Source organism: Carassius carassius, chromosome 46 (genome assembly GCF_963082965.1).
Source record: "Carassius carassius chromosome 46, fCarCar2.1, whole genome shotgun sequence".
Lineage (NCBI taxonomy): Eukaryota > Metazoa > Chordata > Actinopteri > Cypriniformes > Cyprinidae > Carassius > Carassius carassius.
Window position 1 is genome coordinate 214,718 of NC_081800.1, and position 22,034 is coordinate 236,751.

The 22,034-nt window shown below is 46.4% G+C and overlaps 1 protein-coding gene, 2 non-coding genes and 2 pseudogenes across 4 annotated transcripts in view; all 5 read right to left on the minus strand.

Moving 5' to 3' along the window:
* Positions 1-4,547: 4,547 nt before the first annotated feature.
* LOC132129867 (U2 spliceosomal RNA) lies at positions 4,548-4,727 on the minus strand (annotated as a pseudogene).
* A 5,347-nt stretch (positions 4,728-10,074) lies between these two features.
* On the minus strand, positions 10,075-10,259 carry LOC132129869 (U2 spliceosomal RNA). Its single transcript, XR_009428625.1, has one exon. It is a non-coding gene; the product is annotated as a U2 spliceosomal RNA (small nuclear RNA).
* A 4,973-nt stretch (positions 10,260-15,232) lies between these two features.
* On the minus strand, positions 15,233-15,396 carry LOC132129828 (U1 spliceosomal RNA). Its single transcript, XR_009428601.1, has one exon. It is a non-coding gene; the product is annotated as a U1 spliceosomal RNA (small nuclear RNA).
* Positions 15,397-15,754: 358 nt separating this feature from the next.
* On the minus strand, positions 15,755-15,931 carry LOC132129846 (U2 spliceosomal RNA; annotated as a pseudogene).
* A 286-nt stretch (positions 15,932-16,217) lies between these two features.
* LOC132129402 (uncharacterized) overlaps positions 16,218-22,034 on the minus strand; it is a 30,393-nt gene continuing 24,576 nt past the window's right edge. Inside the window, exons 2-4 of one of the 2 annotated variants that reach the window (XR_009428510.1) lie at positions 19,573-19,699; positions 17,093-17,398; positions 16,218-16,995 (exon numbers count right to left, since the gene is read on the minus strand). Coding sequence is in view for 1 of the 2 variants with exons in the window: in XM_059540981.1 (XP_059396964.1) it covers positions 16,411-17,379 (969 nt within the window). In the remaining variant the exon portion in view is untranslated. Of the gene's footprint in view, positions 17,399-19,572; positions 19,700-22,034 lie in introns of both variants that reach the window. The other variant, XM_059540981.1, reaches the window with a different exon arrangement.

Sequence of the window (22,034 nt, forward strand, 5' to 3'; positions counted from 1 at the left end):
TGATAAAACACACAAAAAAAAACCCCAGATTAATAGCCTTTAATAGTCATCTGTTGTGCAAAACCGGGGGTGAGTCCTTATCAAGTTATCCTTCACCCCACTCTCCAGAACAGGCATGGGAGATGCTGCTTCATGGGCTCAGCGGAGATCCCCTCTCCTCTGGCCCGCTGGCCCGCTGTTCCTGTAGCCAGAGTGGTGAGGGTGCATCTACGGGCAGCCAGGGTCGGTGCCTGCCGGGACCCTCTTCATGCGACCCCGGCCCCCCCGTCCGAATATTGTCGTCCGGTAACCCTGCAGCATTGATGTTACCTTTAGCTCGCATGCATGGAGGGTTAACGTAACGCGCTTCCCTACCAGCAGGTTTCTGGTGGCCCAGATGGCATCCTTGATGACGTTAGGGTGAGCCAGAGCGAGGTGAATTCCTGTGCCGTCATGTCCTTCAAGCCCCGGCCCACCCCAAGGATGGCGAGCTGGTACCCAAACTGGGCCCCACCCGCTGGTAGGCACGGGAAATACAGGGGGCCGGTCTTGGCCCACAGGTCCCGTGCAGTGCCGCACTCCCAGAGCAGGTGGTGGACAGTCTCCGGGGAATTGCAGCCGGACCGAGGGCAGATGGGGTTTTTGGCCATGCCTCTGGAGTGCATAACCGCCCTGACCGGGAGGATCTCATGAGCCACCATCCATGATAAATCCTTGTGCCTGTTCTGGAGAGCGGGGTGGGCAGCGTTCCTCCAAACTTGTTTGGCCTCACCTAGTGTGAGGCCTGGAACTGGACTCACCGGTTCCCGGTCCTGCACAAGAGAGACAAGATGCTTGTGGTTAGTTAAAATGGTGACATCTTGCTGTTCTAAAAGGTATTTCTTTAAAAACTTTTTTTATAAAACTATATTCTTTAGGCAGGTTAAAAGACACTGGTGTTCTCAAATCTACAGGTAAAATCTTAAGAATCCTTAGGTAAGACCCCATCCAAAATCGTGTCATGGCTGCCGTCTTGTTCTCGTTGGATGGGGTCACAGCATATTTTATGTGGAGGGCGGTGAAGCGGCTGCCTAAAAACAGGTGGGGGTCTGGAAGGCCTTTTCCGCCGTTTTCCGGTCTCTTTTTGACCACCTCCCTCTTCAATCTCTCCCACTTGGACCCCCACAGGAAATAAAACACCGCCCTCTCTAGGTCCATCAGGAATTCCCTAGGTGGGATAAAAACAGAACAAACAAGTGACATTAGAGGTAAAATAACAGATTTAAAAATTAAAATTTTACCTTCAGTTGTCAACTGTCTTAGTCCCCAAAACCCTAGTCTTTTCCTAGCTTTCCCTAGCAAGTCAGTCCAGTTTTCTCGTCCACCTCCGTCTTTATCAAATTTAGCGCCTAAAATCTTAAAATCGTTTTCTTTAAAAACCAAATCAAGTCCTCTTGTGTCCACGTCCCCCCACGGCCCGAAGAGCTGGGCCTCGGACTTGTTTCTATTTAGTTTGGCGCCCGAGGCCCGACCGTACCAGTCAGTCAAGTCCAGTGCTCTTCGTATGGATAAAACGTCCATGGCTAAAAGAGTTACGTCGTCCATATATAAAGCACAGGTCGCCGTCAGTCCACCCGTCCCAGGAACGTCCAGTCCTTTGATCCATTTGTCCCTTCTCAAGATCTGTGCCAGTGGCTCGATGCAAGCCACATACAGAAGAGGAGATAAAGGACATCCCTGACGGACACCACTGTGTATGTTCACAGCTTTGGAAAGATGCCCATTTATTAGAATTTTGCTGACTATTCCCTTGTACAGCAGTCCCACCAAGGCTATAAACCTCTCTGGAAACCCCATTTTCTCCAGTACCTGGAAGAGGTATTGGTGCGAGATGCGATCAAATGCTTTTTCAAAGTTTAAATTTAGGACTACTAGCCGAATATTTCTGTCTCTTGCGTAACAGATGGCGTCTCTAATCAGCACTAGGTTGTCTGCTATCTTTCTTCCAGGCACAGCACAAGCTTGATCCAGGTGGATCACGTCCTCTAAAACAGTCGACATGCGTGTCGCTAAAATCTTACTAAAAAGTTTACAATTGAAATTTAAAAGCGTGATTGGTCGCCAGTTCTTCAAGTCAGTCTTGTCTCCTTTTTTGTGTAATAATGAAACTATCCCTACTCTAAAGCTGTCAGGAAGTCTGTCAAGAGTCTCAAATTCTTTAAAAACAGTCAACAGTTCGTGTGCTAAAATGTCCCAGAAGGTCAGATAAAATTCAAGGGGAAGTCCGTCAATGCCAGGGGACTTCCCCTTTTTAAAATCTTTTAAAGCTTTTTGAATTTCTAAAATTGTAAAATCCTGGGATAGAAGCACATCTGGGCTCTTAACCTTTTATTTAAAAAGGTTAAAACTTCCTCTAAAACCCCATTGTGAACCTCTTTTGCAAGTTATTATAAAAGTTTTCTGTTTCGTTTAAGATTTCTTCTGTGCTGTTTACTTCCCTCCCACTAAAAGTCTTTAAAGTAGAGATTGACCCACCCTGTGTTATAATTTTTTTTTTTTAAGTATCTTGTACATTTCTCCCCTTCTTCTATTTCTCTTTCCTTACATCTTAAAATTACACCTCTACTCTTAACTTCTGATAAAACTGACATTTCTTTCTTTACTTCTTTAATCTCTTCTGTAAAATCCAAACCACTGTTTAAAAGGTTAAAATATCTCTGCAGTCTTTTCTGCAGCCCCATCATGCATCTTCTTTCCTTGATCTTTTTCCTTTTCCCTACCTTCCTAAAAACTGTCTTGTCCGGTCCTTTACCATTTCCCACCACTGTGCACGTGTATCATAAAAGTGTTGGAGGGTCTGCCATTGGCTGAACTGCTCCCTATACTCTCTAACCACTTCTTCATCCTCTAATAGGGAACAGTTCAGCTTCCACAGCCCTCCTCCTACCGTCACACCCATGGAAAGTGAAAGGGTGCAAGACAGCATCATGTGATCAGAAAAGAAGAGAGGGGTCAATGTTGCATCGGTTTGTGGGCAGTCCCTTGTAAAAACATAGTCAATTCGAGAGGCTTTGGCGCCATCACCACTGAACCAGATGAAGCCATCCTCTCTTTGATGCAGTTGTTTAAAGCAGTCAACTAACTTAAAATCCTTGACTAAATTTTGCAATAAAACCGATGTTTTATCAACATTAAAATCATCTGTTGCCCTCTTTCTATCATTTCTGGATAAAACACAATTAAAATCCCCTGCTACCACTAGGGGAACCCTACCTAACATGTGGGGCTCCTCTAAAAGTTCATGTTTGTCATTTTTTTCTGTAAAACCATACACGTTTGGAATATTAAAATCTTTACCTAAAAAAGTCAGTTTCACTAAAATTGCCCGCCGTTCCCTCACCACAGTGCTATCCTTCACCGTAATGTTTGAATTGTTGATTAAAATAGCGACACCATCGTTCATGTTGAAGTTGGAGCCACTCCATATTGAGGGCCCTATGGTCCACATCTCCTCCCACTTCCTTTAGCTATTTAAAAAGGGCAGAGCACACTCTTGCAATAAAAATATATCTGACTTAAAAAATTTTAAATATGATAAAGCATTCTGTGCTCTCAGGGTGGACCTCACACTTCTCACATTGATTGTAGAGATAGTGAGGGCCATGAGCAGTTTGGTTAAAATGCAGGCACATAAGAGAAGAACACAAAGATAAAAAGACTGCAGAGTAAGGTTAAAATCACGTCACCTCATGTTGCATTTGCCTCTCCCTTTCCCCAGAGATGCCAGGATCAGGAAAGGCAAGTGCTCGTCGCCTCAAAGTCCACAGAGAAAGACTCTTGCGGTTCCTTCGGCGATGATAATCTTAGCATAATGTGCAGAAAAGAGATTTCATTTGGAGATTCGCTGGGCCACATACGGTCTAGATCTTCCAAAGAGGAACTATCTAGCCGATGTGCTGCCTTCAGCTTTTTTTCCTCTAATGGAAATAGAGGAGATCTCGCAGACCTTTTCTGCACTTGAGCATTTGGGAGGGAAAAAACGATTTCACTCCCACTGTCCACCACACTGATCTCTGACACAGTTTCTAGGGAGGAAGCCATTTCCTCCTCTTCATCCTCCATTTTGTTTTCATCTTGTTGGGGAGTGGCTTCCTCCCCCTGTGCACAAATCGAACTAGACCCCGCCCCTGTGGCCGCCCCACTTTCTCTACCTTGACCAATTCCTGAAGCTGGCGGGAAATTTGAAATTCCCGCCAAAACCTCAGGCTCCGCCTCCTCCCTTTGTTCCGCTGTTTGTTCCTTTGTAGGGGCGGCCATTTTGTGAGTTTTCAGCTTGTTGGCAAAACTTTTTGGGCAATCCCTATAGAGATGGTTGGTTTCACCACAGAGATTACACCGTCTGCCATTGGTACATACCTCAAAAGTGTGACCAATTTCTCTACACCAATTTCTCTACACTTGCCACATACGATTTGGATTACAGGATTACAGGAGGGCGCATCAGGAAAAAAGTTCGCAATACACCACAGCATGGCAGATCTCATTCCTTGTTCTGCTATTCGACACAATAAACGGCAATCCCCAAAAAGGGAAAGCACACCGTTCCTGGAGACACTGCAATACCAGGCCGATGCTTGGAGTGGACGGAGCAAGCCCCGGCTCCAGCTTCGTGATCTAAAAATCCATTTAATATGTAGTCCCGGATGGGGGACGTATCAGATATTAAACTGATAAGAACAGATTTATTTTTTTTATTAAACCAAAGCATACATTCCATCAGAAAGTATAACCATCAATACAACACAATTCTTACTTTTCTCTTATACAATGTGGCTCTTCTTAGAAACAGGCTAAATAGACTGGTGTATAACTTAACCGCTACATTTTAAGAAACAGACAGAATAAACATTTATTCATCAAAGCATTGTATATGTTCTTCAAAAGTGAAAATTCCATTACCCACAAAATAGATATTCCATGAAAAAAGAAAAATAAAACAGAAAAACAAACCCAAGCTAAAAAATTGCCCTTTTGCTTACCCCACTCCAACTTTTGGCAACCCCCCCCCCCCCCCCCCCCCCACACTCTCTTCGTTTTTTCCTCCCCAAAAAAGCATTTAAATGCTTTCACCTCAGTAACTATTTTACTCAACAGTCGCAAAAACAGTCTCTGACGCCAAACGAGGTATTTGCTTTCTTAAACAATCAGTTCTCCATTCCCACATTACATGTTTCCCTTCTGAAACCACCACCCAAATTACTCTTTTTTCTTCCTTTACAAAGCCTTCCAACCCTTCCCCATAGAGTACTAGGTTCTTTGTGATTTTCGGTCCCCCCCAACTTTCCCACCACGTAGTCACTAACTTCCAGAATGTAACTGCCGCCGGACAGGACCAGGAGGTATGCTCTACAGTTTCGTCCTGACCACAGCCAACTGGGCACTTTGGCGACCTCCCTGAGCCATGTCTGTATAGCCGCTCCCTCACAGGCAGCCGACCCAGGGCTGCCAACCAATTTAAATCTTTACAAAACCCAGTCAAATAAGTAGGCTGCAACATGGCCCAACCCACTCTATATGGCGGGACAACTTTCTCTGCCCCTGCCACTTGCTCGTCCCTCAATCTACTGTACAGTTGCCTATGCTGAAGGATCAAAGATTGCTCCAAACACCATGATTTCCCCACTATGAAATCTGCCACCCTCTGATAATAGGCCGGCCTATTTGTTGACCATGGCATTGTTGCCCTCCATGAGCTAATAGATCGCAATGGAAAAGCCAGCCAAAACTGGGCCAAAATCCTTGCATTATGCGCTGCCTCTTGTGTTGCTAATTGGGCAGAAGAGGAAAGAAAAAGTTTATCCATTTTTAAGGTGATACAAGGAACTCCCCTCCCCCCTCCTTCACATGGCAGTACATCTGTGTTCTCGCCACCATTTCAGTACCGTTATTCCAAAGAAAAGAAAAAAACAGCTTCTCCAACTTCCTACCATACAAAAAAGGTACCGGAAAAATATAGGCCAGATAATTCAAACTTGGGAGTAGGTCTGCCCTCACTACTTCCAGCCTACCCCACATCGATAGCCCCCTTAAATTCCACCTAGCTATCTTTGTTTGCGCTGCTTTGAACCTAGCCACCCAGTTCTCCCGAGCGCTATTCTTTCTGAAAAACCTGATCCCTAGGATCTTCAATCCCTCTGCACAAAAGTTATACCCACCTGGCACAACTGTTCTTTCTGCCCACTGGCCTGCAAACATTACAGAAGACTTACCCGCGTTTACACGCGCTCCTGAAGCCTCGCAAAAGCCTTTAATGATTTTGCATACTGTCTCAAAATCCAGATCTGAGGTTAGGAACAATGTCATATCATCTGCATATGCAGACACCTTTGCACACGTACCCCTGCCTCCAGGTAAATGCATGCCTGTCAACGAATCAGCCACCCTCAAGGCTGCCATCAGGGGCTCTAGAGACAGAACATATAGCAGAGGCGACAAAGGGCACCCCTGTCGAACCCCATCCAACTGCTCCACCCTCCCTGAATAATATCCATTTATCCCTATCCTGCTTGAAACCCTACTATACAACAGCTTTACCCATGACCTGAAGACTGGGCCAAACCCCATACGCACCAGGGTGGCCATTAAAAAAGCATGACTTACCCTGTCGAAAGCTTTCTCCTGGTCCAGGCTCAAAATCGCCAAAGGGAGCTGCCGCTGTTCCGCCCAGTACAGAATGTCTCTCACCAAAGCTAGGTTTAAAACGCCTGACCTACCAGGCACTCCGCAAGTTTGGTCTGGCTGCACTACCACCCCAATCACCTTCTTAAGCCGCTCTGTTATCACCTTGGCCAACACCTTGTAATCAGTTGTTAACAAGGTTATTGGCCTCCAGTTTGTTAACTCCTCCTTATGACCTTTCTTGTGTACCAATGTCACCAAACCCATTCTCATTGTCGATGGCAGCTCTCCTCTTTCTATACTCTCCTGATAGACACAGACTAGCTCGGGGCCTATCCAGGGCAAAACGGTCCTATAAAACTCTGCTGGGAGGCCGTCACACCCAGGGGCCGTGTCCCCTTTGAGTGAGGATATCGCAGAGCTTACTTCCTGCAGTGACAAGGGGCCTTCCAATGCTTCCCTCTCCTCCTCTTCCAGAGTTTTCTCTAATGCATCCAAGTACTTGTCCCCAGAGCAACCTGTAGAACCTCTACAACTAAAAAGCTCCCTGTAAAAGCCCTCAACAACTCTCAACATCCCCTCTACAGTTGCTTCAATCCCTCCATCCTTCCTCAAACCCTCTATGAAACTCTGCTTTTGCCGGCTCCGCACGGTGGAGAAGAAAAACCTTGTTGGCCTTTCATCTAAAAGGCGCTTTTGTGCACCTGACCACAACAAAAATGACTTGGCTTCATTCCAGTAAAAATCCTTCATAACTCCCTGAAGGTACCTGGCCCTAGCCCACCCATCCGTTGTTCCCAATGCACCCTCTCCATATAGCAATTGCAAATCCTCAGACCACCTACCTACTTTAGCCCGCCTGCACCTCGCCTTCTCTCTACCCCAACCATGACAGAAAAAGGCCACACGTTCTTAAAAACCTTCCCACCACGCGGCATGAGTCTCAAACAGACTCCGCAGATTTTTCCACCCAGCCACTAAATTATAGAGAGCTACACAGAAGGTTCTGTCCTTTAGAAAGGAGGTGTTAAATCTCCACACACCCCTCCCTCTCTTCATGCCCCCGATCTCTGCCCACACCCCCACTAAACAGTGATCCGAGCACCACATTGGCATCTGTGTATAGTTGTGTAGCTTCACATGTGCCGGGAAGAATAAATAATCCAGCCTGGAAAACTCCTGCTTGCTACTTCGCCATGTATAGGTGGGCTCCTGACCTCCTGCTCCCCGGAAGGAGTCTTGCAAAGAAAACCCAGCAACCAAAAGTGCCAATTCTTTACCCGAATCATTATCAAGGGACATATTAAAATCCCCTCCCATAATTAGCAATCTATTTGTAAACAAGACTGGTGCCAAATTATCTAAAAAACCCTTCCTATCCCCCAACTTACTTGGTACATACACATTAACAAACCGAAAAGCCACCCCTCTCCACCTGGCATCCACCGCTACCACTCTTCCCGGAATCACCACATTAGCAGACTCAATTATGAATTCCCAGGAATAAAATAAAATGCCTACCCCATCCGATCTTACATTCCCTACTCCCCAACAGGAAGGCCCCACCTCCCACCCCGCAGAAAAAACAGATACATCTTCTTTTCCTTGTAAATGACATTCTTGTAAAAAACAAACATCAAAAGGCAACATCTTTAAAGAAAGATAAATTGAAGTCCTCCTCTGTAACATTTTAAGTCCCCTTGCATTTAATGTTGCCACCCTTAAACAAACCATAAAAAAGCAAAAGAAACCTTGAGTCACCCTTCCAAAATTCACATACTCCCCTTACCCAAACTCTTCTTCCCTCTACCTTTCCCAACTGATACTTCCATCCATTCCTCCCCTTCTCCCCTCCCCCCTTCCTCTTCATCTCCTTTGCCCCCTTCCCCCATACTCTTACTCAGAATTGATTTAACCTTTCTCAAGACACCTTCGTTTTCCTTTTTCCCCTTTGCCCCTTCATCCTCTAAACACCTCCCCTCGATATCCATCTCACCTCCCTCTTCCCAGACTTGTCTGGTTCCCCGCTCTTGAGTCTGGAATTTGCTGCATTTCCACTCTCTTTCTCCAGCCCCATCCTCAAAAGGCCTCCGTCGCCTTATACCTTGACCCATGTCAACGTTCAGCACGCCTTCTTGCTGCTGGCCCCTGCTGATTGATGTCTCTGCTGCCTCCTGCTCTGTATCCTCATAGATCCCACAAAGTACCTCGGCCACGTCTATTTCAGACCACACTTGCGATGGTGCCATCTGATGTGCCTCTTCCTCACCTCCTCTTTGTTCTGGCCCATCTCCTATTTCATCTGCTTGCTCCCTCAAGACTTTTCTGTGATTTAAACCTGAGGGCCCCGCCTTCTGGCCATCTCCTTCCTCTGATACATTCATCAGCAGACGTTCAAAATCTGTTTGCAAGTCCGGTCCTTCTTTAAAGAGGCTGACATAAGATCTCTGCCTCCTAGGGCACACTCTGTACAGATGATCTTTTCCCCCACATAGGCTGCAGGTCTTTGGCTCTGGACAGTCTGTGGCCACGTGCTCCATCGATCCACAAAAACGGCACCGCTGGCCAGCACAATCTGCCTTTACATGTCCACGAGCACCACACCTTCTACAATACATTGGCTGACCCGGATAGTGATGAAATCCTCTGTTTGATCCTATGAAAAAGGATCCTGGAGGGTGGACAAGGCCTCCTGGCAATGCTGGATCTGCCCGCAGTTTCACCAAATAACTCCGTTTACCTGTCCAGATGCCAAACCGATCTTTCAGGTGCTCTCCCCCTTTCACTGTCTCGCAGTATCTGGCCAGAAAGGTTAAAACATCTCCATCTTCCACAAAAGGGTTATAAAGGTGAATTATCAAGGGCAAAAAGTCCTGTGCAAAGGCTGGATGCAGCTGGAGGCCCTTCAAACGCTGATGATCTTTCTTCTTTTCCCAAGCCTCAAAAAACGCAGCACAATCTCTTAATTGAAAAAAGGTTAAATCCATAAATCCAGAAGATGAAAAATCTTGCAAACAAAAAACCAAAGAAGCTGGAACTCCAAAAATTTCCCTTAACAGTTCAGTCACCACGAAGTCACATCCAAATCTCTTTTTCACCTCTGCGTCCCAATCCGCTTTGACTTGTAGCCTGACAGTGTTCTTCAGCCGCACCACCATGGTCGGCAAAGGTGTATCCTCTCTCGTTGCATCCATTTGGGTCGATCACACTTGATCTTAGCCAAAAGGCCGAGAAGCGATGCCGCTAAGACGCAGCAGGGAGGAAGCCGGACACGGCGATGCCCATCTCGGCTTTGGTAAGTCTGGGGGACTTAAAAACGCTGGGGGATGGTAGTACCCTCCCCTGTCTGCAACGTCACCGGGCCTCGTCACGCTCGGCCTGACGCTGGCACTGCAGCGACGGAAAGTACGGCATCGCTCGTAACTCCCAAATGGTTCGTCGCAGAGCCACGTGCCTTATGTCATGGGAATCCTTGGCTCGAGCCGAACCAGACGCAGGTCTCAGATTGGCCTCGCAGGTCTCCAGCTCCGTGTCTAAAAATCCATTTAATATGTAGTCCCCGGATGGGGGACGTATCAGATATTAAACTGATAAGAACAAATTTTTTCTTTTGAAAAAGTTTTATTGTCACCATTTTCATATTTGCATTTTCAAACACATTTCGTTTTCAAACACACAGATTATTTTTGTTATTATTTAAATATTCCAGAATACATATAATAAATACACAGTTTTAAAATAAAATAACAATCTTGAAAAAAAAAAAAAAAAAAAAAAAAAAAAACATTTTATGTAACATTGTTTTAAAATATTCCATGTATGTGATGTGTTATAAAAGGTGTTAAACGTTATAAAAGTAAAAAACACAAGTTAAAAATAGTACACAAGCATCTTTTTTGTTCAATAAAACCCATTACATTTGATAAAACACACACAAAAAAAAAAAAACCAGATCAATAGTCTTTAAAAGTCATCTGTTGTGCAAAACCGGGGTGAGTCCTTATCAAGTTATCCTTCACCCCACTCTCCAGAACAGGCATGGGAGATGCTGCTTCATGTGCTCAGCTGAGATCCCCTCTCCTCCGGCCCGCTGGCCCGCTGTTCCCGTAGCCAGAGTGGTGAGGGTGCATCTACGGGCAGCCAGGGTCGGTGCCTGCCGGGACCCTCTTCATGCGACCCTGGCCCCCCCGTCCGAATATCGTCGTCCGGTAACCCTGCAGCATTGATGTTACCTTTAGCTCGCATGCATGGAGGGTTACCGTAACGCGCTTCCCTACCAGCAGGTTTCTGGTGGCCCAGATGGCATCCTTGATGACGTTAAGGGTGAGCCAGAGCGAGGTGAATTCCTGTGCCGTCATGTCCTTCAAGCCCCGGCCCACCCCAAGGATGGCGAGCTGGTACCCAACTGGGCCCCACCCGCTGGTAGGCACGGGAAATACAGGGGGCCGGTCTTGGCCCACAGGTCCCGTGCAGCGCCGCACTCCCAGAGCAGGTGGTGGACAGTCTCCGCGGAAATGCAGCCGGACCGAGGGCAGATGGGGTTTTTGGCCATGGCTCTGGAGTGCATAACCGCCCTGACCGGGAGGATCTCATGAGCCACCATCCATGATAAATCCTTGTGCCTGTTCTGGAGAGCGGGGTGGGCAGCGTTCCTCCAAACTTGTTTGGCCTCACCTAGTGTGAGGCCTGGAACTGGACTCACCGGATCCCGGTCCTGCACAAGAGAGACAAGATGTTTGTGGTTAGTTAAAATGGTGACATCTTGCTGTTCTAAAAGGTATTTCTTTAAAAACTTTTTTATAAATCTATATTCTGGGAGGGGTCTGGGAGGCCTTTTCCGCCGTTTTCCGGTCTCTTTTTGACCACCTCCCTCTTCAATCTCTCCCACTTGGACCCCCACAGGAAATAAAACACCGCCCTCTCTAGGTCCATCAGGAATTCCCTAGGTGGGATAAAAACAGAACAAACAAGTGACATTAGAGGTAAAATAACAGATTTAAATAAAAATTTTACCTTCAATTGTCAACTGTCTTAGTCCCCAAAACCCTAGTCTTTTCCTAGCTTTCCCTAGCAAGTCAGTCCAGTTTTCTCGTCCACCTCCGTCTTTATCAAATTTAACGCCTAAAATCTTAAAATCGTTGTCTTTAAAAACCAAATCAAGTCCTCCTGTGTCCACGTCCCCCCACGGCCCGAAGAGCTGGGCCTCGGACTTGTTTCTATTGAGTTTGGCGCCCGAGGCCCGACCGTACCAGTCAGTCAAGTCCAGTGCTCTTCGTATGTATAAAACGTCCGTGGCTAAAAGAGTTACGTCGTCCATATATAAAGCACAGGTCGCCCTCAGTCCACCCGTCCCAGTAACGTCCAGTCCTTTGATCCATTTGTCCCTTCTCAAGATCTGTGCCAGTGGCTCGATGCAAGCCACATACAGAAGAGGAGATAAAGGACATCCCTGACGGACACCACTGTGTATGTTCACAGCTTTGGAAAGATGCCCATTTATTAGAATTTTGCTGACTATTCCCTTGTACAGCAGTCCCACCCAGGCTTTAAACCTCTCTGGGAACCCCATTTTCTCCAGTACCTGGAAGAGGTACTGGTGTGAGATGCGATCAAATGCTTTTTCAAAGTCTAAATTTAGGACTACTAGTCGAATATTTCTGTCTCTCGCGTAACAGATGGCGTCTCTAATCAGCACTAGGTTGTCTGTTATCTTTCTTCCGGGCACAGCACAAGCTTGATCCAGGTGGATCACGTCCTCTAAAACAGTCGACATGGTGTTTCAGTTTCACTAAAATTGCCCGCCCTTCCCTCACCACAGTGCTATCCTTCAATGTAATGTTTGAATTGTTGATTAAAATAGCGACACCATCGTTCATGTTGAAGTTGGAGCCACTCCATATTGAGGGCCCCATGGTCCACATCTGCTCCCACTTCCTGTAGCTATTTAAAAAGGGCAGAGCACACTCTTGCAATAAAAATATATCTGACTTAAAATTTTTTAAATATGATAAAGCATTCTGTGCTCTCAGGGTGGACCTCACAATTCTCACATTGATTGTAGAGATAGTGAGGGCCATGAGCAGTTTGGTTAAAATGCAGGCACATAAGAGAAGAACACAAAGATAAAAAGACTGCAGAGTAAGGTTAAAATCACGTCACCTCATGTTGCATTTGCCTCTCCCTTTCCCCAGAGATGCCGGGATCAGGGGGGCAAGTGCTCGTCGCCTCAAAGTCCACAGAGAAAGACTCTTGCGGTTCCTTCGGCGACGATGATCTTAGCATAATGTGCAGAAAAGAGATTTCATTTGGAGATTCGCTGGGCCACATACGGTCTAGATCTTCCAAAGAGGAACTATCTAGCCGATGCGCTGCCCTCAGCTTTTTCTCCTCTAATGGAAATAGAGGAGATCTCGCAGACCTTTTCTGCACTTGAGCATTTGGGATGGAACAAACGATTTCACTCCCACTGTCCACCACACTGATCTCTGACACAGTTTCTAGGGAGGAAGCCGTTTCCTCCTCTTCATCCTCCATTTTGTTTTCATCTTGTTGGGGAGTGGCTTCCTCCCCCTCTGCACAAATCGATCTAGACTCCGCCCCTGTGACCGCCCCACTTTCTCTACCTTGACCAATTCCTGAAGCTGGCGGGAAATTTGAAATTCCCGCCAAAACCTCAGGCTCCGCCTCCTCCCTTTGTTCCTCTGTTTGTTCCTTTGGTGGGGCGGCCATTTTGTGACTTTTCAGCTTGTTGGCAAAACTTTTTGGGCAATCTCTATAAAGATGGTTGGTTTTACCACAGAGATTACACCGTCTGCCATTGGTACATTCCTCAAAAGTGTGACCAATTTCTCTACACTTGCCACATACGATTTCTTGGCATGCTTCTGCTAGATGACCCGTTTTCCCACACTTCCTGCATAATTTGGGCATTCCTTGATAGTAAATGTAGCCACAGTTCTCTCCCAACACAATCATTGAAGGTATCTGACTTAGGCCCTGGAATCCGCTTGGATCTTCCCATTGTTTGATGGGAACTCTCCAAGCGCAATTCCAGATGCCATCTTCGTCTACTACCTTGACTGGTTGACTACGAACCGTGCAAAATCTACCCAGCCATACAACAATGTCATCTCCACTCACAGTTTCATTAAACATTCTAACAATCACAGTTTTGAGTGAATTTTCAGAACGCTTTTCAACAGAAAACATTGAGAACTGGGTCTTAAACGCATCAAACCTTTGCCAGAAATCTTGCAACAAGGATGCAGATCTAAAACTAACATCAAAGCCTTTGTTCAGGGGCAGAGTCAATAAACAATTCAAATCCGTAAGTTTAAAATGTAACGCTTCCTGGATTAGCTTCCTGGAGAAGTCAAGACGTGACATCCCCAGGAGCTTGCCATTCACCTCTTTAAAACAAAAGCGCACGCTGTGGTGCCTCCGCACGCCGACACGGGCAGCCGACATGATGGAGGCACCAACAGCCTAGAAACTTAAAACAACAATAAATACAATAATAAATAACCAAATAAATAATTAAAATACCTTACCTTAAAACGTGTTGGAGCCCGAAGCAACAGAGTTCAATGTACCTCTCAAAGTTGTGTGACTCAAGATATAAAAAGATCTCGAGTCAGGAAACCTCCAAGAGGCGATCGCAGTCTCAACCGTCTGACAAGATATGTGATCTTAGCCAAAAGGCCGAGAAGCGATGCCGCTAAGACGCAGCGGGGAGGAAGCCGGACACGGCGATGCCCATCTTGGCTTTGGTAAGTCTGGGGACCTAAAAACGCTGGGGGATGGTAGTACCCTCCCCTGTCTGCAATGTCACCGGGCCTCGTTACGCTCGGCCTGACGCTGGCACTGCAGCGACGGAAAGTACGGCATCGCTCATAACTCCTAAACGGTTCGTCGCAGAGCCACGTGCCTTATGTCATGGGAATCCTTGGCTCAAGCCGAACCAGACGCAGGTCTCAGATTGGCTCGTCGCTCTGACGGAATTTTCGGGTATTTGGGATTTTGTCAAAAACCTTCTTTTGCAACCTAGCGCCAGGTATTTGGCCCAGTCCCACCCAAAGCAGCACAGAAAGCTTCTCTGGAGTCTGCCTGTCAATAACCATCCCAAAAAAGTGCTAATTTCCATTCACCTTGGCGAGGGGACCTCAAAACGTGCTAAGGTGGCGTGTCCGAGATGGCTCGAATGGCTATAACTCCTGGAAGGAATGAGATCCCTTCACCCAAATTGGCACACCTGTGCAGGGGCTTAGTCAGAGGCCAGGTGAAAAAGGGGGCTGCGACAGGCCACTCGGTGGCGCTTTAAGTGACAACAAAATTAATACCAATTGATAAAGGACAACCAAACAACATGGAGACAGCTACAGCTAGGCTGCAGTCAGTCCAATCGACTTTCAAAGTAAGGTCTGTGCTATATTCGAACTGAACCACCCACCAGGGTCCGATTTTTCAAGAGCATAACTGACTTTGTTTCACAGGCGCACAACACATACCTCGCATGTGACAGAACTCCCCATTCTGAAACGCAAAAAAAAAAAAAAACCTGGAAAAAACCTCTTCTGCTTTGTTTCACCAACAATTTCAGGGGAGAGCGCGAACGCAGTCCCCCACTACCATAAATTATGCAGTCGAGATTCCCGCATTTGGGGAATTCGCAGGGGTCAGCATGGCCGGAGTGCAATGGGCAAGCCTCGCCCTGGGTGAACCGCCTCCTTGATCATGGTGTCTCCCCTGCCAGGTAAGTATAAAGGCCCAGGCGGTCAGCCAGAGGTATGATTTGCGTCTCTACCGTCCACACCAACGGTTAGCCCCCCTCCAGGAAAGGATGGACGGGTGCCTTCCGTTACTGGCCTGGAAACTGCCAAGCTCATGGGCCGGTGCTTCCCAACGCCGGTTTTAGATGACTCTCTTTAACCAAACACACCTGATTCGATGCATCACCTCGTCTGTGAAAGACCTCAGGTGGGTGCATCGTTCGTGGAAGGGTCCAAGACCCCAGAAGTGCGCATGAGGAAAAAAGTTCACAATACACCACAGCATCTGCAATGGCAGATCTTATTCCTTGTTCTGCTATTCGACACAATAAACGGCAATCCCCAAAAAGGGAAAGCACACCGTTCCTGGAGACACTGCAATACCAGGCCGATGCTTGGAGTGGACGGAGCAAGCCCCGGCTCCAGCTCCGTGATCTAAAAATCCATTTAATATGTAGTCCCCGGATAGGGGACGTATCAGATATTAAACTGATAAGAACAGATTTTTTTTCTTTCGAAAAAGTTTTATTGTCACCATTTACATTTTTCCCATTTGCATTTTTACTTTCACACACGTTTTTCTTTTCAAGCACACATTAAAACAAGCCATATAATATATAATAAATACACATGGTAAAAAGAAAGAAACAATCATTGTTAAGAAGCATTTGATTAAAACCACAGTGTTTTGCTTGTTTTTAAAAGTCCATATTTGAGGTGTGTTTAAAAGGTGCGGTCGTTTTCAAAAGTCAAATACAAATTAAAAAAAGCAAACAAGCCTCATATGCATGTTAATAAAACCAATAATTTCATTGATAAAACACAATAAAAACACCAATAAAAAATCATCTGTTGTGCAAGACCGGGGGTGAGTCCTTATCAAGTCGGTCTTCACCCCACTCTCCAGAACAAGGACATGAGATGCTACTTTACGGGCTCAGCGGAGATCCCCTCTCCTCCGGCCCGCTGGCCCGCTGTTCCCGTAGCCAGAATGGTGAGGGTGCATCTACGGGCAGCCAGGGTCGGTGCCTGCCGGGACCCTCTCTGTGCGACCCCGGCCCCCCCGTCCGAATATCGTCATCCGGTACCCCTGCAGCATTGATGTTACCTTAAGCTCACATGCATGGAGGGTTACCGTAACGCGCTTTCCCACCAGCAGGTTTCTGGTGGCCCAGATGGCATCCTTGATGACGTTGAGGGTGAGCCAGAGCGAGGTAAATTTCTGTGCCGTCAAGTCCTTCAAGCCCCGGCCCACCCCAAGGATGGCGAGCTGGTACCCGAACTGGGCCCCACCTGCTGGTAGGCACGGGAAATACAGGGGGCCGGTCTTGGCCCACAGGTCCCGCGCAGTGCTGCAGTCCCAGAGCAGGTGGTGGACGGTCTCCGGGGAATTGCAGCCGGACCGAGGGCAGATGGGGTTTTTGGCCATGCCTCTGGAGTGCATAACCGCCCAGATCGGGAGGATCTCATGAGCCACCATCCACGATAAGTCCTTGTGCCTGTTCTGGAGATCAGGGTGAGCCGCATTCCGCCAAACTTGTTTGGCCTCACTTAGTGTGAGGCCCGGAACTGGACTCACCGGTTCCCGGTCCTGCACAACAGAAATGAGAGACTTGTGTTTAGTTAAAATGGTGAAATCTTCACTCTCTAAAAGGTATTTCTTTAAAAACTTTTTTATAAAACTGTACTCTTTAGGCAAGTTAAAAGACACTGGGGTTTTCAAATCTACTGGTAAAATTTTCAAAGTTCTTAGGTAAGACCCCATCCAAAATCGCGCCATTGCAGCCGTCTTGTTTTCTTTGGATGGGGTCATGGCATAACTGATGTGCAAGGCGGTGAAGCGGCTGCCTAAAAACAGGTGGGGGTCTGGGAGGCCTTTTCCACCGTTCTCTGGCCTTTTCTTGACTGTCTCCCTCTTCAGGTGCTCCCACTTGGACCCCCACAGGAAGTAAAACACCGCCCTCTCCAGTTTCATCAGGAACCACCGAAGGGGGCTAAAAACAGAACAGACAAGTAAAATCAGAGGTAAAATCACAGATTTAAAAATTAAAATTTTACCTTCAATCGTCAACTGTCTTAGTCCCCAAAACCCTAGTCTTTTCCTAACTTTCCCTAGCAAGTCAGTCCAGTTTTCCCGTCCTCCACCATCTTTATCAAATTGAACACCTAAAATTTTTAAATCGTTGTCTTTAAAAACCAAATCAAGTCCTCCTGTGTCCACGTCCCCCCACGGCCCGAAGAGCTGGGCCTCAGACTTGTTTTTATTGAGTTTGGTGCCCGAGGCCCGACCGCACCAGTCAGTCAAGTCCAGTGCTCTTCGTATAGATAAAATGTCCGTGGTTAAAAGAGTAACATCGTCCATGAATAAGGCACAAGTCGCTGTCAGTCCACCCGTCCCAGGAACGTCCAGTCCTTTGATCCATTTATCCTTTCTCAAGATCTGTGCCAGTGGCTCGATACAAGCCACATACAGGAGAGGAGATAAAGGACATCCCTGATGGACACCACTGTGTATGTTCACAGTTTTGGAAAGATGCCCGTTTACAAGGAATTTGCTGACTAGTCCCTTGTACAGCAGTCCCACCCAGGCTACAAACCTCTTTGGAAAACCCATTTTTTGCAGTACCTGAAAAAGGTACTGGTGCGAGACTCGGTCAAATGCTTTTTCAAAGTCTAAATCTAGGACTACTAGCCGAATATTTCTGTCTCTCGCATAACAGATGGCGTCTCTGATCAGCACTAGGCTGTCTGTTATCTTTCTTCCGGGCACAGAACAAGCTTGATCCGGGTGAATCATGTCCTCTAAAGCCGTTGACATGCGTTTTGCTAAAATTTTGCTAAAAAGTTTATAATCAAAATTTAAAAGTGTTATGGGTCTCGAGTTTTTTAAGTCAGTCCGGTCACCTTTTTTGTGAAGTAAAGAAACTATCCCTATTCTAAAACTGTCTGGAAGTCTGTCGAGGGTCTCAAACTCTTTAAAAACTGTCAAAAGCTCTTGTCCTAAAATGTCCCAAAATGTTAGATAAAACTCTAGGGGAAGTCCATCCACTCCTGGGGACTTCTCCTTCTTAAAACCTCCAAGAGCTTTTTGGATTTCTAAGATGTTAAAATCTTGGGTTAAAATCTCATTTTGACAGTCAACCCTTTCCTCAATAAAATTTAAAACTTCTTTTGCAGTGTCAAAGTGTACCTTTTTAAAACTATATAATGCCCCATACAATTTTTCCACATCCTCTAAAATCTCTTTTGTTGTGTTAACCTCCCTATCCCCTGTTTTAACCCTGGTTAACCCCCCACCCCTTGTTATTATTTTCTTAAAAATATATCTGGTACACTTTTCGCCTTCTTCTATTTCTCTCTCTTTACTTCTTAAAAGGACCCCTTTACTTTCTATATTGGCTAAAACTGACATTTCTTTTTTTACTTCCTGAATTTCGTCGTTAAATTCAAAACCATTATTTAAATGATTAAAATACCTTTGTAGTCTTTTCTGCAACCCCAACATGTGTTTCTTTTCCCTACTCTTCTTTTCTTTCCCTATCTTTCTAAAAAACTGTCTTGTCCGGTCCTTTACCATCTCCCACCACTGTGCACGTGTATCGTAAAAAAGTCTTGGAGGGTCTGCCATTGGCTGAACTGTTCCCTATATTCTAAAACTATGCCTTGTCTTCCAACAGGAACAGTTCAGCTTCCACAGCCCTCCCCCTACCGTCACACCCATGGGCAGTGAAAGGGTGCAAGACAGCATCATGTGATCAGAGAAAAAGAGGGGGGTTAATGTAGCATCGGTCGGCGGGCAGTCCTTTGTAAAAACGTAGTCGATTCGAGAGGCTTTGGTACCATCACCACTGAACCAGGTGAAGCCCTCCTCTCTTTGATGCAAAATTTTAAAACAGTCGACTAAACTAAAATCTCTGACTAAACCCTGCAATAAAACCGACGTTTTGTCCACTCTAAAATCCTCCCCTACCCTTTTCCTGTCTGTTTTGGATAAAACACAATTAAAATCCCCTGCTACCATTAGGGGGGCCCTACCTAGCATGTGGGGTTGCAAGTCTTCTAAAAGCTCATATCTTTCATTCTTTTCCGTAAAACCATATACATTAATAACATTAAAATCCCTGTCTAAAAGGGTCAGATTTACTAAAAGTGCCCGGCCTTGCCTCACCACAGTGCTGCCCTTCACCAAGATGTTAGGATTATTAATTAAAACCGCAACTCCGTCATTTTTGTTAAAATTTGATCCGCTCCATATGGAGGCTCCTGCGGACCATAGCTCCTCCATTTTCTTGTACCTAGTTAAAAAGGGCAGAGAACACTCTTGTAATAAAAACAAATCTGACTTAAAAGATTTTAAAAGGGACAAAATACTCTGTGCTCTAATGGTGGACCTCACACTTCTTACATTGATAGTAGAGATGGTGAGGGCCATGAGCAGTAGGGTTAAAAAGGTATAAGACATTTAAAACAGAAGACAGTAAAAAGACTACAAAGATATGATTAAAATCATGTTATATCTTGTTGCATTTGCCTTTCCTTTTCCTCAGACGAGCTGGGATCAGGAGGGCAAATGCCTGTCGCTTCAGAGGCCACAGAGGAAACTTCTTGTGGCTCCTTCGGTGACGATGCTGTTAGCTTAATGTGCAAAAAGGAAACCTCATTGGGGGACTCTAGGAGCCACATGCGCTCCAGATCTACCGAATCGGAACTATCAAGCTTATATGCTGCCCTAGATTTTTTCTCCTCCGTTACAATCAGAGGAGACCCCCCAGGTCTTTTTTGCACCTGAGCGTTAGGGAGTGAACACTCTGTCTCACTCCCGGTAGATTCCTGCACCCCATCCGAAACTGTTACTAGTGAGGAATTTGTTTTTTCCTCACTTTCCTCTCCTTCCATGACCATTTCCTGTTCCGTTGCCTCCGCCCCTGTGGCCGTCCCACTTCCTCCTTCCTGCCCAATCCCTGAGGCCGGCTGGGAATTTGAAATTCCCGCCAAAACCTCAGGGACTGCCTCCTCTTTCCTTTGTTCATTCGTTTGTTGCACATGTGGGGCGGCCATTTTGAGCTTGTTGGCAAAACTTTTAGGGCAGTCTCTTGTAGAGGTGGTTTGTTTCTCCACAAAGATTGCACCGTCTGCCATTGGTACAATCATCAAAACTGTGACCAATTTCTCTACACTTCCCACATACTAACTCTTGGCATGCTTCAGCGAGATGACCAAACCTGCAACACTTCCTGCAGAGTTTGGGCATTCCTTGATAATGTATGTAGCCTCTGTTCTCTCTGAGCACAATCATGGAAGGCAGATGTTTCAGGCCCTGGTAGCCCCCAGCGTCTTCCCATTGTTTAATGGGAATTCGCCAGGAGCATGTCCAAATGCCATCTTCATCTAACACTTTGACAGGCTGGCCTCGAACAGTGCAAAATCTACCCAACCAAACACAAATATCATCTCCAGTCACTGTTTCATTGAACATCCTGACAATCAGTTTTAAGTGTGTTGTCAGAAAGTTTTTCGACAGTGAACATGGAGAACTGGGCTTTAACTGAATCAAACCTTTGCCAAAAGTCATTAAGCAGGGAAGCGGTTTTAAAACTGACATCAAATCCTTTGTTTAAGGGCAGAGTCATCAAACAATTCAGGTCGTCAGATCTAAAAGCTAAGGTCTTTTGGGTCAGCTTCCTGGAAAAGTCCATACGGGACATTCCAAGGAGCTTCCCCTCAACCTGCCTGAATAAAAAACGCACGCTGTGGTGCCTCCGCACGCCGGCACGGGCAGCCGACATGATGGAGGCACCAACAGCCTAAAAACTTAAAACAACAATAAATACAATAATAAATAACCAAATAAATAATTAAAAGACCTTACCTTAAAACTTGTTTTAGCCCGAAGCAGCAGAGTTCGATGTACCTCTCGAAGTTGTGTGACTCAAGATATAAAAGGATCTCGAGTCTGGAAACCTCCAAGAGGTGATCGCAGTCTCAACCGTCCGACAAGATACGTGATCTTAGCCAAAAGGCCGAGAAGCGATGCCGCTAAGATGCAGCGGGGAGGAAGCCGGACACGGCGATGCCCATCTCGGCTTTGGTAAGTCTGGGGGACCTAAAAACGCTGGGGGATGGTAGTACCCTCCCCTGTCTGCAACGTCACCGGGCCTCGTCACGCTCGGCCTGACGCTGGCACTGCATCGCTCGTAACTCCCAAACGGTTCGTTGCAGAGCCACGTGCCTTATGTCATGGGAATCCTTGGCTCGAGCCGAACCAGACGCAGGTCTCAGATTGGCTCGTCGCTCTGACGGAATTCTCGAGTATTTGGGATTTTGTCGAAAACCTTCTTTTGCAACCTAACGCCAGGTATTTGGCCCAGTCCCACCCAAAGCAGCACAGAAAGCTTCTCTGGAGTCTGCCTGTCAATAATCATCCCAAAAAAGTGGAAATTTCCATTCACCTTGGTTAGGGGACCTCAAAACGTGCTAAGGTGGCGTGTCCGAGATGGCCTGAATGGCTATAGATCCCTTCACCCAAATCGGCACACCTGTGCAGGGGCTCAGTCAGAGGCCAGGTGAAAAAGGGCGCTGCGACAGGCCACACGGTGGCGCTGTAAGCGACAACAAAAAAAAAAAACCTGG